Source organism: Blennius ocellaris (genome assembly GCF_963422515.1).
Source record: "Blennius ocellaris genome assembly, chromosome: 9".
Classification (NCBI taxonomy): Eukaryota; Metazoa; Chordata; class Actinopteri; order Blenniiformes; family Blenniidae; genus Blennius; species Blennius ocellaris.
In genome coordinates, this window is record NC_137658.1 from 6,368,136 (window position 1) to 6,382,161 (window position 14,026).

The window sequence follows — 14,026 nt, forward strand, 5'->3', positions numbered from 1 at the left end:
TTATTGTTATCATACGCCGACTGATGGTATGGTCAACGAGCCCTGCGTCTTACGTCACGGTGACGTCAGCAAAACCCGGAAGAGGACGTCAGGACCAATCCGGGCGCCATGTTGGTAAGGTCATATGTTTTTTGTGAAATAGTCATGTTTTGGATTACTTATTTGGGTTTTACGAAGAGATTTTTTCTTGTATTTTGTATCTGTGTCTCTTTGTTTCGATATCTGAAATAAATGAATAATTAAAAAAGAACTCTGAGGCGGAACGCAATCGCTTTTAATCAAAAATGCAGTAATTGCAATAAATACAAAACTTTATCTAGAAATTTCAAAATGAAAAGGGGACTTTTCTGATTTGTTTTAAAGAACAAATTAATATGATTTGTTTTAAATATAATCACCCTACAAATTCGTCTGTTTAAATTGTTTTATTTATCTCCTTATACACTCTGCTTTCATTTTGTTCCAATAGGCCACAATCATTGTCACAAGTTACAGAAAGCCAACAGAGGGCTTAGTGTGTCTGTCCAACAGCCTGAGTTCTACTGTTGATTTGAAAGACAATGGGACAAGCCTGACTCCATCCCCCACCACACCTCTGAGCAGCTCCAACTCACCTCCTGCACTTCCCCCATCACAGCAGGAGCCTCACCTCATCTGCCTCCCTCAGAAGCTCACCCCTCCCCATCCTTCACCTCCCACGGTGACACATTTCTGCATACAGAAGATGCATGGAGTTGAGGCGGAACCTCCACAAGGCAAATGAGCTAATCTCTCCATTCAACCTTAAAGCCATTGTAGGACAACTCAGCCTAACCAGAGATCTCATTAAATACAAAAGTAAAAGAATTACAATGAGGCTTGTCTCAGCTTATTGGTCAGCTCAATAACCCTCACTGATTTTGTTGCATCTTCAATCTGTAATCGATTTTGTGTTTTTAGCATTTTTAGTGATTCTCAGGTGTCCAAAATTAATCTGATGTTCATTCACTGAGGGTATTCTCTCGTTCTGCTTTCTTACCTGGCAGTTTAGTGACTTAACTGTTTAAGTCATAGTTAATGCTTATTTGTGGGATAGACGTCTGTAGCACACAGAACTAGTTTGGAATGATTATTTTTTCTTTAAAATCAAATGAAAGTGCAGAAATGTGACGGCTGTTTAAAAAAAAGGAAAGAAATACACAAAACACAATTTAGCATGTCATATCACAAAAATATGATGTATAACTCAAAGTTGGTATTAATTTATGTTCCATGCATTTGTTTATTTCTTAAGCTGGAAACACGACTCTCTACTACAACATTTAAGTGCATTATTAGAATTCCACCTCAGGAAACGTTTTGTTTGGATTCAGAAGAATTCTCTAGAACAATTTATTATTTTGCCACTTGGAAACTTGTTTTGTTGTGTGATCAGGGTTCGGCCCAGTTCCCAGTGTGAAAGAAATCCAGATTCTAGGTAGGACAACTCGTTCCCGGGACAGCACCCTCAAAATACACATAACAATCCTTCCAAATGTGTCAAATATACTTTGAAAAAATTGTGGACGAGTTGTCCGGGTTCAACTCAGAGATCAACTCCCTTTACGAGTTTCTGCTGCCGTATACTTTGCAACTTCAAGCCACCAGGGGTCAATGTTTCACTCTAAACACAGCTCGAGATGTGACTTTATGTTAGTATGGAACATCTTTTTCAAATATAAGATGAAATTAATTGGGTTCTCTATCACTCTAAAACAGTTTCCATCAGTACAAGTCACTGACAAGTAAACAGTACACGCAGACATGACAAGTGGTCAAAGGGTCAGCCATCTGATAAAAAATATTTTTATTGTAATACAAAGCAACAAATCCAAGTGGACATAAGTAAATCACTCTGCGTGCCTGTATTCCTATGAAAGTTGTAGTAATTTCTATACACAAACAAAAACTGAGGCTGCAGTGGAAACTAAAGACTATCAGTATGTACTCATGGTTGAACAGCTCACATCGCTCATATAACAGTTAATGTAACTCAATGAAAACTTTTCTGAATTTAGCAAAAAAGCCAAAGAATGAATGAAAAAAAACAAATTCAAAAATACAACGGTCAGTTTTATTGCACAGATGCTGTAATGAAGTCTTCACTTTATGAACGCTTCGTCTGGAATTTTTCCATCAGTCTGTAAAGAAACAAGTGTTTTAGAGTTTTGGCACTACAACAATGATTTTACACAAAAGTTAAGAGGAAAAAAATTGAGATATTAATGTCACCTTTAAACGAGTGAAGATCTGGGCCGCCCTGTTGAAGTCCCACTCGTTGTCTTGCAGACACCTGCGAGAGGAAACGAGTGGTGAGATATTCAGAAGGCTTATCTTGCCTCATCAAGGCCCAGTGGGTTAAAAAAAAACAACCCCAAGACCTACTTTTGGGACCATTCCAGATTCATGCCCGACTTCTGAGAGAAGGCCGTGAGCATCTCCTGTTGAGGGGCGGTGAGGGTGGGGACGGGGCTGGAAGACGGAGTCGGGGCTGGAGCCACAAACGCTCGGCGGATCTCCTCAGTCGTGGCCATTCGAATGAAAAGCTGGTCATTGACGATGCAAAGACTGTCAGGAGGAACACAGAAGACTCACAATGAGGTGGATTTGAAGGTTGGTTTTTTTTTTAAACTGCTTGTCCGATAGAAGTTTACAAATTCAATTATATTTTGAGTCACTCAAGCTAAAATAAAACAAATATGCTTCCATTTGGACCCAAATTAAAGTCTTTGAGTGAATAGTTGATAGTTGCCATCAGTGCAAGTTGGTGTTAAATGTGTATTAAGTGCATTTTATGCAGCTATTTTGCTTAAATTTACTTAAATCAAATATATTTCACCAGCCAACCGCACACATTCTATGAAGTCACAAAGCTTTATTTCTCTGTATTTCAGAGACCGAACTCCTCCTGCATCGTTTTGTTGAAGAAAAACAAAAAAGTTCAAGTCTCATCACTGTATTTTCACAGCAAAGAGCTTCTTGTTCAAGGGGCCATCCACACGAGCTTGCTAGTTGTCCTAAACGAGCTGTTTTTGGCCTGTCATCCACATGAGGCAGCGTTTTTACAAGCATGAAAACAGGTTTTTTTGAAAACGGGTTACAGATTGGGGAAATTCGAAAACCCAGGCTGATGCCGTTCACGCCCCGAGGTGTGGACAGCAAAGGCGATCATCTGTGGAAAAAAAGATGACGTGATCGCCCGCCTCTCCCTCACAGCAGTCCGCATCAAATAACTGCAACAATCACGGACTATACAGTCGAGCTGCATAAGTGCAGCTTTCCACAGGTAGCTGCAGAAAATGTTTTTTTTTTGAGAACCTCGGAGAGAAAAAAGATCGTTGTGACTCATATGGATGTGGCCCAAAGCCGATACAGACAAAAATGAGTTCGTCCTTGACCACAGTTAAATTGATGGACGACGACAGTGGGAACATGCAAGCAGCTGGGAGATCTGTACTTACCCAGAATTCCCTGCTGGGACTGTGACAAATACCCGCGAGAAGGCCATTGTGGACTCCCGAGATTTACCATCAACAGCAACTGAAACACAGACACGACCACTAATTACCAACTGAAACACCCAGAGGGAGTGAATGAAAATGACATCTGCTAAATAGGTGAAAAATGACACACCTTCTTTGAAGATTCCACTCACAGTGAATGACAGCAATGTGTTCTGTGGGGTAGAAAACATGGAAGCAGAGTAAGAACAAGGAAATCAAATCCGAGTGCCGGGGACGCGTGCCGCTCCGCAGAATGAACCGTGGACTCACCGTGTAGGTGTTCACGTCCACGGTGAAAGAAGCGATGTCATGCTGGGTTTTCGGCAGCTCGTTGAGGAAGGCCACCACGTTCAGCCGCGTGTGTTTTAGCAGCCGGTGGCGCAACGCTAACGTCAGGCGCGGTTCAGAGAGGGAAACATTAGACGTCGTCTCAAAAACAAAATGACTGCACTACGAAGACACGACGGAGGCAAACTCACTGGAGTCCTTCATCCTCTTCAGGTTCCGGCTGTCTTTGTGATACTCGCCCAGACTGCTCCTAAACACCAGAGGAACAGAGACGAATATGCTCACTATGAGGCAAAGGCTGCCGGCGATGGAGGACACAGATGACTTCTACTATACTGGAAAATCTACAAAAAAAAAAAAATAAAAATCTCCCCCAATTCCTTTTAATTGGTTTTTGTTCTCACCTGGATGGATTCTGGGTGGAGTACGGCGTGGTGAGGGACAACGACGCTCCGTCATGGTAGGCGTCCAGGAGAGGCTGCCTGTCCCCCGAGTCGTAAATACTGTAGTACCTGTGACACACGCGTCACAAAGTTGTGAGTAACTGCTGTTCATTCCTATGATTCCTATTTAGTGTGTGCTGGTTTTTGAGATTTTAACTGCATTTAAATTGATTCACAACACACACAAAAAAAAAAAAACCCAAAAACTATTTTCTACATTAAAGAGGCAGAAACTTACTGCTGCAGGAACCGAAGGATGAGAACTTTGATTTCTTCAGTGCCGAAGTAGCTGTCCTGGAAGGTCACAGCGGAAAGATTTGTCAGGTGTTAGGAAAGAAAAAAGAAAAGAAAAAAGTCTTCCTCTGACCAGGAAGACGTCAACACAGCTTACGGCGTCGCATAAAAAGCTCAGCACGAGTGGAAAGTACACACAGAGTAAAAGCGCTCGAGGAAACAGTGCCTCAGTTCTAAAGTACAAACACGACTGCAACTAACATTAAAAATGGCAAATGGATTTCACTTGGAAAGAACTTTTGTAAACATGAATCAACTGACCTTGCATTTGGGGATGGTGGTGGGCGTTTCCACGTCAAAGCCGATGGGTGGAGGGAGGTCATTACCATCCTTAAAACATGCAGCACAGAAAAACAACATAAGAAAAATTTATTCTGGGGATTTGTATTTTTACTGTGTACACTTTAACAGACATCATATGTGTAAGAAATGAACAGAACAAAGCATCTGGTTTGGCTACGACAGCAGTCATGACCGTCTGTTCATTTTTAAATTAAGATATTAAACCTGGGATGTCAAAGTGTTTTTCTTGCTGAAAGATGACTGAAAGACCCAAGTTAGTGTCCGAAAAGAAATCATTGACTTACCAGTTTGAGAAGCCGGGGAAACCGCTGGCGCACAGCACTGAGACAGGAACATGAACAACAACAACAAAAAAACAACGCACCAATGTGATCATCAGAGATAAACAGATCAGAAAATGAATCATTACTGTGGATGCTAATCGCAATCAATCACCCTTTCTCCTCCACTTCAAGCCATTTTGTGTGTTGCAGTTGTAACTTTAAGCTGCTACATTTTCCACATTTGAGAAAATACAATCGGAAACAAAAAAAAAAAGAAATGTCTGCGCTCTTCACGAGTGAATCCACGAGTGCATTACCATACATGCGCGTATCTTGCCTCTAACTTTGGTGTCCAGTCATTTTAATCCTCCCACCCCCCAGAGTGTACTTACCAGCAGGTATACTCACCCTCTCCCCCAAACATGGTCACATACACAGATCTGACATGGAGAAGCAACTCACGCACACTTTTCTATGTGCACACATACAAACATGCAGCATCCTGCAGCAAAAATATCCCCTTTGAATATGTGGGGGGGATAAAAAAAAAGAAAAAAAAAAAAGAGCTTTGACGCATCGTTGGGAGAGAGGTGGTTACTGCCAGTCTGTTGTTAACTCACACCCCCAAATGTAGCCAAGATGTAGGGGACAGATGAGTCAACTTCAACCAAAAACAAGTTCCGGTCTGGGTAAAAAAAACAAAACAAACAACAACAACAACAACAACAACCATATTGAGTGAAATTCAGAGAGAGACATGGAGAGGAGGTCTCGGTCAGTATTCATTGTCTGTCGCCATCTGTGCCCCTGATTTACAGCAAAGAAGGACAACCTGAGGACAGAGCTGAACAAAAAGGGGAGCTGGCCTCGTTGTGAGCTGGACCCAGCAGTCCCGCTGCTTGCCCCGGGTCCCTTTGTTTTTATTACATCGATTGTTATCAGCACAGCATCTCATGGTGATTCGCCGCCCAGCTTTTACTAGACTGGGGTTGCGGGTTTGTAATTGTCTGCTTAGATTTTTGACAACTGTCCTCCGCTTACAGAGGAATGAGATCATTGTACTAATATTTGTCGTCGCCCCCCCCCCCATTGGATTTGAGCGTCTTTGTACTGATCACGTCCATCAGAGAATAGAGGCCTTTTCTTTTCTACTGCTTTTTCGTTGGACAATCCTCAAGCAAAACGGAACCTTCAGGCTCCAGTTCTGGACATTAATCCCATCACAGGTTAGTTAAGGTATTCGCCAAACTCTCCACTTTTCCACTGAAAAGCCGAGGCCCGCTTTAGGCAAAAGAAGTGAGACGTGAGTGCAAAGAGACTGACTGCTCTCTCTTTAGCTTGTCACTGGCCATCAATAATGATGCGTGTCCCCCTCCGCCTGAGCCCAGCGGCTTCACACGTGTCCGTCCCGTCCTCTCGGTTCCGTCTCGTGGCCATCTCGGTGAGTCTGAGCTCACGGGGACTGACGGCGAGTAATCGTGACTGTGCCTGCCTTAGGTTGTCCCGGGGATTTGAGGTGGGATCTTACCCGTCATGGGCGAACCAGCCTTCCATACTCGCCTGGTACAGGTGGCCGAGTGGGCGAGGGTTCTACGAGGCGAAGGGGGGTTCATTTGGCTGTTGTGTTTTCGGTGTAGTCATCCAAAAGTTTGTCAAGAGGCACTTGGACTGTCCTCTTCGAACAGAGCCTAACACTGTTTTACAGTACTGCTCAAAAGATTGTGCTGGATTCCTCCTTTTCAAAGCATTTTTACTATTTTAGTTGTTTTTTTTTTCTTTTTTCTTTTTCTTTAAATCAGTAGTGATCTGCTATCCATTTGATTTTTAGAAAGTGCTTGCCGTTATATATTGTCAGCAGTGTGCCGATTTACTCTTAAGTAGTTTAGGGGATAACTGCTCAGGATGTCAGCAGGGGAGTGCTTGGTACAGCGTCACTGAGAACCACGAAAAACAAGATAAGACCAAAGCTTGCGAAGGCGTCCCAGAGAAGCTGATTGCCTGGCAGAGAGAAGGTTTAGCCCATCGAGGGTTAAACCAAAGCTGAAAGCAAAACATGGAACCACACGGTGGTTATTAGTCCTCCCAGCAGATTCTGTTGTTAAAATTTTTTTTTTAGTTCTGTGCACGAGAAAGAAGGGTTATTGGCAAGCAACATGAAAAACCAAAAGGGAAAGTCTTATATAATATTCATTTATTGTCCAGATGCTCACTGATGCATGTGCACTATATAGCCTGTATGCAGGTACACGTGAAATTTAAAGGTGCACCGGTACATGCACAGATGTATTAACATTTAAGATTTGTAGTAAATATTTGTTCATTATTGTTGTAGTCTATCGTCTAAGACTGGGGGGGCAGGCAAAGGCAATATTGCGAGATACAGTCAAACGATTTTATGCTGTGTGTTGATGCATACAAGTCAAGAGTACTGTCGTCCTGCTGAGAAAATGCTCAACACAAACAAGCAAACAAAAAACATAAAAAAATTATAATAAAATAAATCAATTCCTAACTTCAAAAGCACACAAATGAAAGTCGAGTAAAACCCATATCAGTTTGGTCCAAAAGCTCATCAGCAACTGCGGAGGAAATGTATTTTAATACAGTAAAGTCAGCTTACAGACATGAAGGCTGCTTTGAGGCTCTTCTGTAGCAAACTGCTGCAAACGTGTCCAAAGAGGTCAAACAAATATCGTTTGTTATTTGGTAATACGTACCAATGCAACTCTTGAAAACAAAAGGAAATGAGTCAAATATATTTTGAAATATCACCATTCCATTTAAAACAACAGCCTGATGCTCACAGATGTTTAAATAATGACACTTTCAGACCAAGCACTAAACATTTTCCTGCCCACCACATGGAAATGTGAGCTTGTGAAAGTTGTGTGTAGCGCAGTGGTAAATCAAACTGTTCTCAAAACGCATCAACAGCACTTTGATATCTCTGTTAATACGTCAAAACAAACATCACTTGTTCACCTTGAATTTCCTGTACTGATTTATAAATGTTCCCCCATTGCATAATGTTCTAATTTAAATTCAGGGACAAACATCAAATGCTGGCTTTTGGAGATCAGAAACATCTCTGACTGCAACTCAAAATCTAACCACCAACTTCATGTGTTTTTTTTTTTCCTTTGTGCAGAATTGCAGCTGCAGCCGAACTTCAGCATGTCTCGACTCTGTATTGCGGACGGCCCTGCTCTTAAAACACAGAGGGAGAACTCCTGGACGCCCCCCGCAGCCACTCCCAACAGTCACTCAGCTAGATCACCCCCAGTGACGCAAAGGTCTCCTCTCACCCCCCGGAGTCGCGGACTGACCTGATGTACGAGGGCTGGTCCTTGAAGAAATCACACAGAGGGTTCCTGTTGAGCCACAGCTCCACCAGCTTCAGGCCTTTAATCTTGTCCAGTTCCCGTTCCGTCTTCAGCTACGAACCGTACACAAGCAACTGAGTTGGCGTGAACCTTACACGTCCAGTACCGACCAAAATCTAGCGAGTCTCACCTCATTGTGGGAAAGGTTAAGGGTCTTCAGATTAGGCACCTTGGTTACTAAATCAGAGAGGTCATCCAGTTTGTGAATGCGATTGTTGCTCAAGTTCAAGGACGTCAGCTGCAAATATGAAAGTAAACTGATGAGAATTCTGAATTGAATCCTTTACTTTATCAGCACCGCCAGTCAAATACAGTGTTATTAAAAAATCAACCAGTAATCAATGTATTGTTACCTCGGGAATGTTTTCTTCAATGATCTTGAGAACGGCCTCCATGCTCGTCTTTCTGTTCAAGATTACTTCAATATTCTGCGACACGAGGTCTGTCACAACACAAACAAGTTCAATTGAATAAATAAGGGTCATTTTCAGACACCAAAGATGAACTCCTCCGAGTATTCATTTTAAAATATCACACAAGTGTTGAACGGTTTCGAAGTCAAACATCAGATATTTGCTTGCAACCAACAGAGATATTTTACAGGTGAAAATCAAAACGTTCGATTACCCGGGTCTGTTCGCACGTTGTTCAAATCCAGAGCCTGCTGGGAGCCATCGAAACGTTTTGCCATGCATTGCTGTGAAAGATCAAACAAAATTAATCCAACAAGTCCAAACTGCACTAAGAAATGCCCCCCCCCCCCCAAGTTCATTTTAAAATTCCCTTTTCTATTTTCACTCAATTCAATTTTATTTATATGGCGGCAAATACAACAGTCATTTCAAAGCTCTTTAACAGAGAAAACCCAACAATTCCACATGAGTCCTGAACCAAACATGCTTCTCTCAGGCTGCAGATATATTGTTACCACAAGAGGGAACAGACTCAGACACCCACTACTATAGGCCTGGTAAACAATGCAATTTCAGTTGGCTTGTTTTTTTCTGAAAGCATTACTTCTTGTTATCGATTTGGAAACAAGCTGCACCTCAGAAAGAAAAGACCTCGACTGCAGAGGATTGTATTGAATAACTGACTGAACTTCTTAACCTCACGTGTGTGTGTGTGTATTTATGTTACTGCATTTACTTTTGTCATCGTTTATTGTTTTTAATTTACTTTTCGTTACCTTCATCCACAGACAAACCAAATGAAATCCATTTGTCGACACGTCTTTGTGGGATCTGATACTTTTCCCGAACATTCAGTCAGAGTAGAATATCTCCATACTTTGTCAAACTCACCTTCAGATGTTCCATGTCTTCTGGCTTCAGGTCTGACCGCAGAAACGAGGGTGGAGCGCTGGGGTTAACGTGCACTTCCACCTTGAAAAAAAAACCAAACAAAGACAGAACAGGCAGTCATGATACAGCTCAGTTGTTTTAAGAAAAAGGGATTATTAGAAGTGAGATAAATATAGAGAAACTAGTGGCCAAACTACAGCTTCAGGATTTTGTGATGCATTGCAAAATACCAAAAAAACCACCATAATCATATTGAAAAGGGAAATTTGTTGCACTTGTATTCAAACTCACCTTATAACCGTCCGAGTCTGTGATCTTATGAGAACATTTCTGCAAAGCACTGGCAGTCGAGGAATCATCAATGTAAAAATGGACCCTGTTGTGATCAACGTGATACTGGAAGAAAGAGTGAGCATCGTGTTAATCTCAGGTTAACAAATGTTTGGATAAAGGATTAGAAATATCAAAAAGGACCTATTGATAACAGAGCTCAAAACGTACTTGTACAGGTGTGTAGGAAACTGAACAGATGTTCTGCAGAGCTGTCAGTAGCCACCTCTTATCGTATTTCTTGCCGTGTGGGATCTGCAAAGAGAGACGAGAGCCACATGAGCTTTTGTTCACCGAGTTCTAAGCTAAACTGATCAGAGGTCATTCCCCAGGCCACCAAGCGGTAATACACACCGTGACTTTATACCAGCCCGATCTAGATTTTCCTCCTCCACCTCGGTGGTTGCCTCCTCCCCCGCCTCCTCCGCCGCCTCTGCCACCTCCACCTCCTCCCCCCTTGCCTCTCCTGCCTCGGTCAAAGCGGCCATCACCTTTCCGTGCCGGTCTTACATACGGGTTGCTGCAGAAGACAGAGAGAGTTCATCTTAAAACCTAGAAGCGAAGACGACAAGTCAAGTGTAGAACCAGATTTTATAGTTTCAGCTGCTTCAGAGCACTTGACATGAGCAACTTATGGGAAAACACAGCTTTTTGAAGATGGCTTCCAAGGTCGAACATTTCAAAAATGCTTGGACTCCGTTGCCGTGTACAAGGTTGAACGAAGTAAATGGACATCATTTTCAGAACGCTGACGTGTAAATGTGAAACTTGTCTGAAACAAAAACTATGGGTTTTCACTTGACACTTGTCAATGGGGCCTTATTCTGTGTTCAAGGGAGGAGCATTAAATGGTTTTCTAGTGAGTTCTTAGCATCTGATCCAGAAAAAGATCCACAGAAAAACATATTTATCCTTTTCCTTGAGCTCACGGTTAATTTATCATTTAAAACTACAGCTTCTGGTTTGTTCAAGGAAAATACACGATACAGGTCTTCACTCATCTGCAAGTAAGCAAACACAGCTGACACCGTCAACAGATCTTTAGTTTCAAAACCAAACTCTCGGGAGAAATGTTGCCCCTTCAATAAAAAAATGTTTGTCATAACCTGTGATGAAACCTAAGAGATGGTGAGGTGTAAAGGAATTATTATTAGTCTATTTATCATGGGGCAGAACAATGGCACAAACCGATAAAAAAAGAAAAGACAAATGACAGCAACTATTTACATACAAAAAGGATAAGCAAGGTTTATGGAACTATAACAAATATTTGTTGATAACTAAAACAATAGTAGCTGTGCAGATGTTTACACTGCAATAAAGTGAGGCTTTAAGGTTGAAGATACCTGAGGGGTTTAATCATTCGGTAATCTATTTAGAGACAAAAGACAGTTTTCTTTGAACAGTAACCATGGTGAAATGGCTGGTTTTAACCAGAGGCAAAATACTAAATATCAGGATTTTTTTTTTTTTTTTTTAATGGAGGCTGTACTCAAAGTCTTTGTCATAAAGTAAAAGTTTCTTTGAACATGTCGTCAGACATCTAATGTCTTGAACAAAAGCCAATATAATTATATACTTCCAGTTTCCTCATTTTCTAAGAGCTGGGAACTGTTCCAACAATACACATTTCCCATGTCATGTCATTACACAACATTTAGCTCAAGAGTATGAACGACACACAAAATACAAACTCTTTGTACAAAGTATCAAGTGACAAATTCAATGGAGATTACTTTTGATGAATAAAGTTATTTCTTAGAAAACGTCTTCATTCCTATAAAACCTAACACAATTACAGTAATTCAAATGCACCATTTCTATAAGAAACCTACAGAACAACAACTGCATTGTGACAAATGAGAAATCTAACCGAGTTAGAATCACACTTTCATAAGAAATGAGGGACTGTATTTTACAAGAACAATGACTTAACAGTCGGTGATCTACTTCCTTCTGTTAAAACCAACAGCTGCACTTCTAGCACTACTACATGCCAAGAGGTTGAATCAATTCCTCATTGAATACTTTCATACATATCTTAAAGAAGGCTTTTCATCTCATACCAGGAAGTAGAGTATTGAATTGAAATCACAAGGCAATCATACAACACTTACTATCTCTGCTGGGAGTTGTCTTGAGAGCTGTCACTCATGGTCACGTCTCCATCTGTGTCATCGAGCCGCGAACGCGGTCCGGGACCGCCGAACCCCCCGGAGTGGTTCCCCCGCGGACGATCTCTGCGGGCCCTGTCATACCTGGGGCCTCTGCCTTTACGGTTTCGAAAATGCGGGGCAGTTCTGTCATCATGTTCTGTGAAAGGAAGTAGTTTGTGAATTTAAATAATGCCATGAGGGAATCAATACATTTAGAGAATGGAAACTGAGGCACATAAACTGAGGTGTGACAAGGATTTCACAAAGGATAAAGGCCAATTCATACCCCACAAGAACAAGACCATGCTCGGTAGTACAGAGTGCTGCCAAACAAAATTATGTAATTTGTTTCGGCAACTGTGTAGGTGCTGCACTGAAGGAAATTTGACACGGACGTGGGCTGCGCAGTTCCAGCTCTCCAATTACTACCAGTCATATTTTAATCACATTTAGCATGCAACATCGCTACTGTATGAGCGCCGCAGCTCGTTAAAATTTCAGCAAAATGCATTTCTGACAGCACAGGAGGGGAGAAAAACTGTGAAGTTAAAAAGTTAAATGGGGCGTGGCCTGCCAGCTCGCAGCGTCAGAGTGTGAACTGCCGACGTCACTGCCGACCTTTCTTCTTGTTCTTGTGGCTTCAAAAAAGGGAGTATGCAGCGGCCTTAAGCCTGTTTGTGGTTTAGTTAAACAAACTTTCTCCACGTTCCAGGAGGTGAAAGTATGGTTCTGAATTCCTAAGGCTGTAGTCACAATCATGGATTACAACAGTGGGCTGTCTGAACACAACACTTTGAACACTCGCGACATTTCAAATAAAATCTTAGCACTAAGGTAATCTACCAATACAGTCCAAGACTAAACACGAGAAGGGATTGTCCCTCATTGGCCACAGCCGTTTCTTCTCGTTATTAAACTGAGCATCTGATCACCAAACAGCCATTTTCTATTGTGGCTGTCAAGCATGGAGCACATTAGGTGACATAATGAGATCGCTGAGTCCTGGTCACACTGTTACCTCTTTGAACCATGATACCGCTGCTGCTGACCTCTCGTCTCACCGTAAAGTCGCCTTGCTCTATGGAAAGGAGAAGTGAGGTTACAGAGCTGAGCTGAACGTGGTCTCTTACCATTGTAGTAATGCCCGCCGTCCGCCATGTTTTTGCAACACGGATCGATTTAAACGGAGGAAAAACACGGCTCGAAGACGCCGCCTGTACGGGTGAGGGCCAACGTCTTTTCACGGAACGAAGTCGCAGCGCCGAGGGATGCGATTAAACACCCCAGGGCGGCGAATAGTCGAGAAAAAAAAGAAAACAAACAACGCCGATCCCCACGCGACCACACACCTCTATAACTGGCAGTTAGCTTAGCGTTGAGCTGCTCAGTTAGCTCCTACCGAGGTGCGGACGGAAATGACGATTGGACTCACCGAGTTCGACTTCCGGGTCGGAAACAACACGGGGGCCGTTTCAAATGAAACACAACCGGGATCGACCAGAGGCCTGTACTACGAACCGTTATGAACAGTATCTAGGATCGCTCTCAGGAAGCAGTGATTATTCTCAGAGAATAGGAATAATTAAAACACATCCACCAGGCTAAAACAAACACATCTGCTGCAGCCAAAGCCAAAACATTCCTGACTTAATGCTAATGCGCGAGTTCATACAATATTAATTCATCGGCGAAATAAACGGAGGGCACTGTGATCACTCGATTTCACTTTATTACAGCAGAA

The 14,026-nt window shown here is 42.2% G+C and overlaps 1 protein-coding gene across 2 annotated transcripts; it reads right to left on the reverse strand.

Moving 5' to 3' along the window:
* Window positions 1–1,808: 1,808 nt before the first annotated feature.
* On the reverse strand, window positions 1,809–13,674 carry nxf1a (nuclear RNA export factor 1a). Of its 2 annotated transcripts, none has more exons than XM_080502068.1 (21): window positions 13,416–13,674; window positions 12,247–12,442; window positions 10,484–10,649; window positions 10,301–10,384; window positions 10,091–10,195; window positions 9,800–9,880; window positions 9,123–9,192; window positions 8,849–8,937; window positions 8,626–8,733; window positions 8,439–8,548; window positions 5,134–5,170; window positions 4,808–4,876; window positions 4,491–4,546; window positions 4,214–4,321; window positions 4,001–4,059; window positions 3,792–3,907; window positions 3,652–3,694; window positions 3,480–3,558; window positions 2,404–2,586; window positions 2,251–2,311; window positions 1,809–2,159 (listed from the first exon to the last, which is right to left on the reverse strand). In XM_080502068.1, the coding sequence occupies exons 1-21, from the start codon at window positions 13,441–13,443 to the stop codon at window positions 2,121–2,123; spliced, it is 1,887 nt and encodes a 628-aa protein (XP_080358194.1). In that variant the 5' UTR covers window positions 13,444–13,674; the 3' UTR covers window positions 1,809–2,120. The 2 variants fall into 2 exon arrangements, with proteins under 2 accessions (XP_080358194.1, XP_080358195.1); XM_080502069.1 differs by lacking the exon at window positions 13,416–13,674 and adding an exon at window positions 13,304–13,348.
* Window positions 13,675–14,026: the final 352 nt, after the last annotated feature.

Coding starts and splice junctions, on each gene's coding strand:
- nxf1a (XM_080502068.1), bottom strand. CDS start 13,443: ATGGCGGACGGCGGGCATTACTACAATG. Junction 4,060..4,213: donor TCCACCCAGAATCCATCCAG/GTGAGAACAAAA, acceptor TCTGGTGTTTAG/GAGCAGTCTGGGCGAGTATC. Junction 3,695..3,791: donor TGGACGTGAACACCTACACG/GTGAGTCCACGG, acceptor TCTACCCCACAG/AACACATTGCTGTCATTCAC.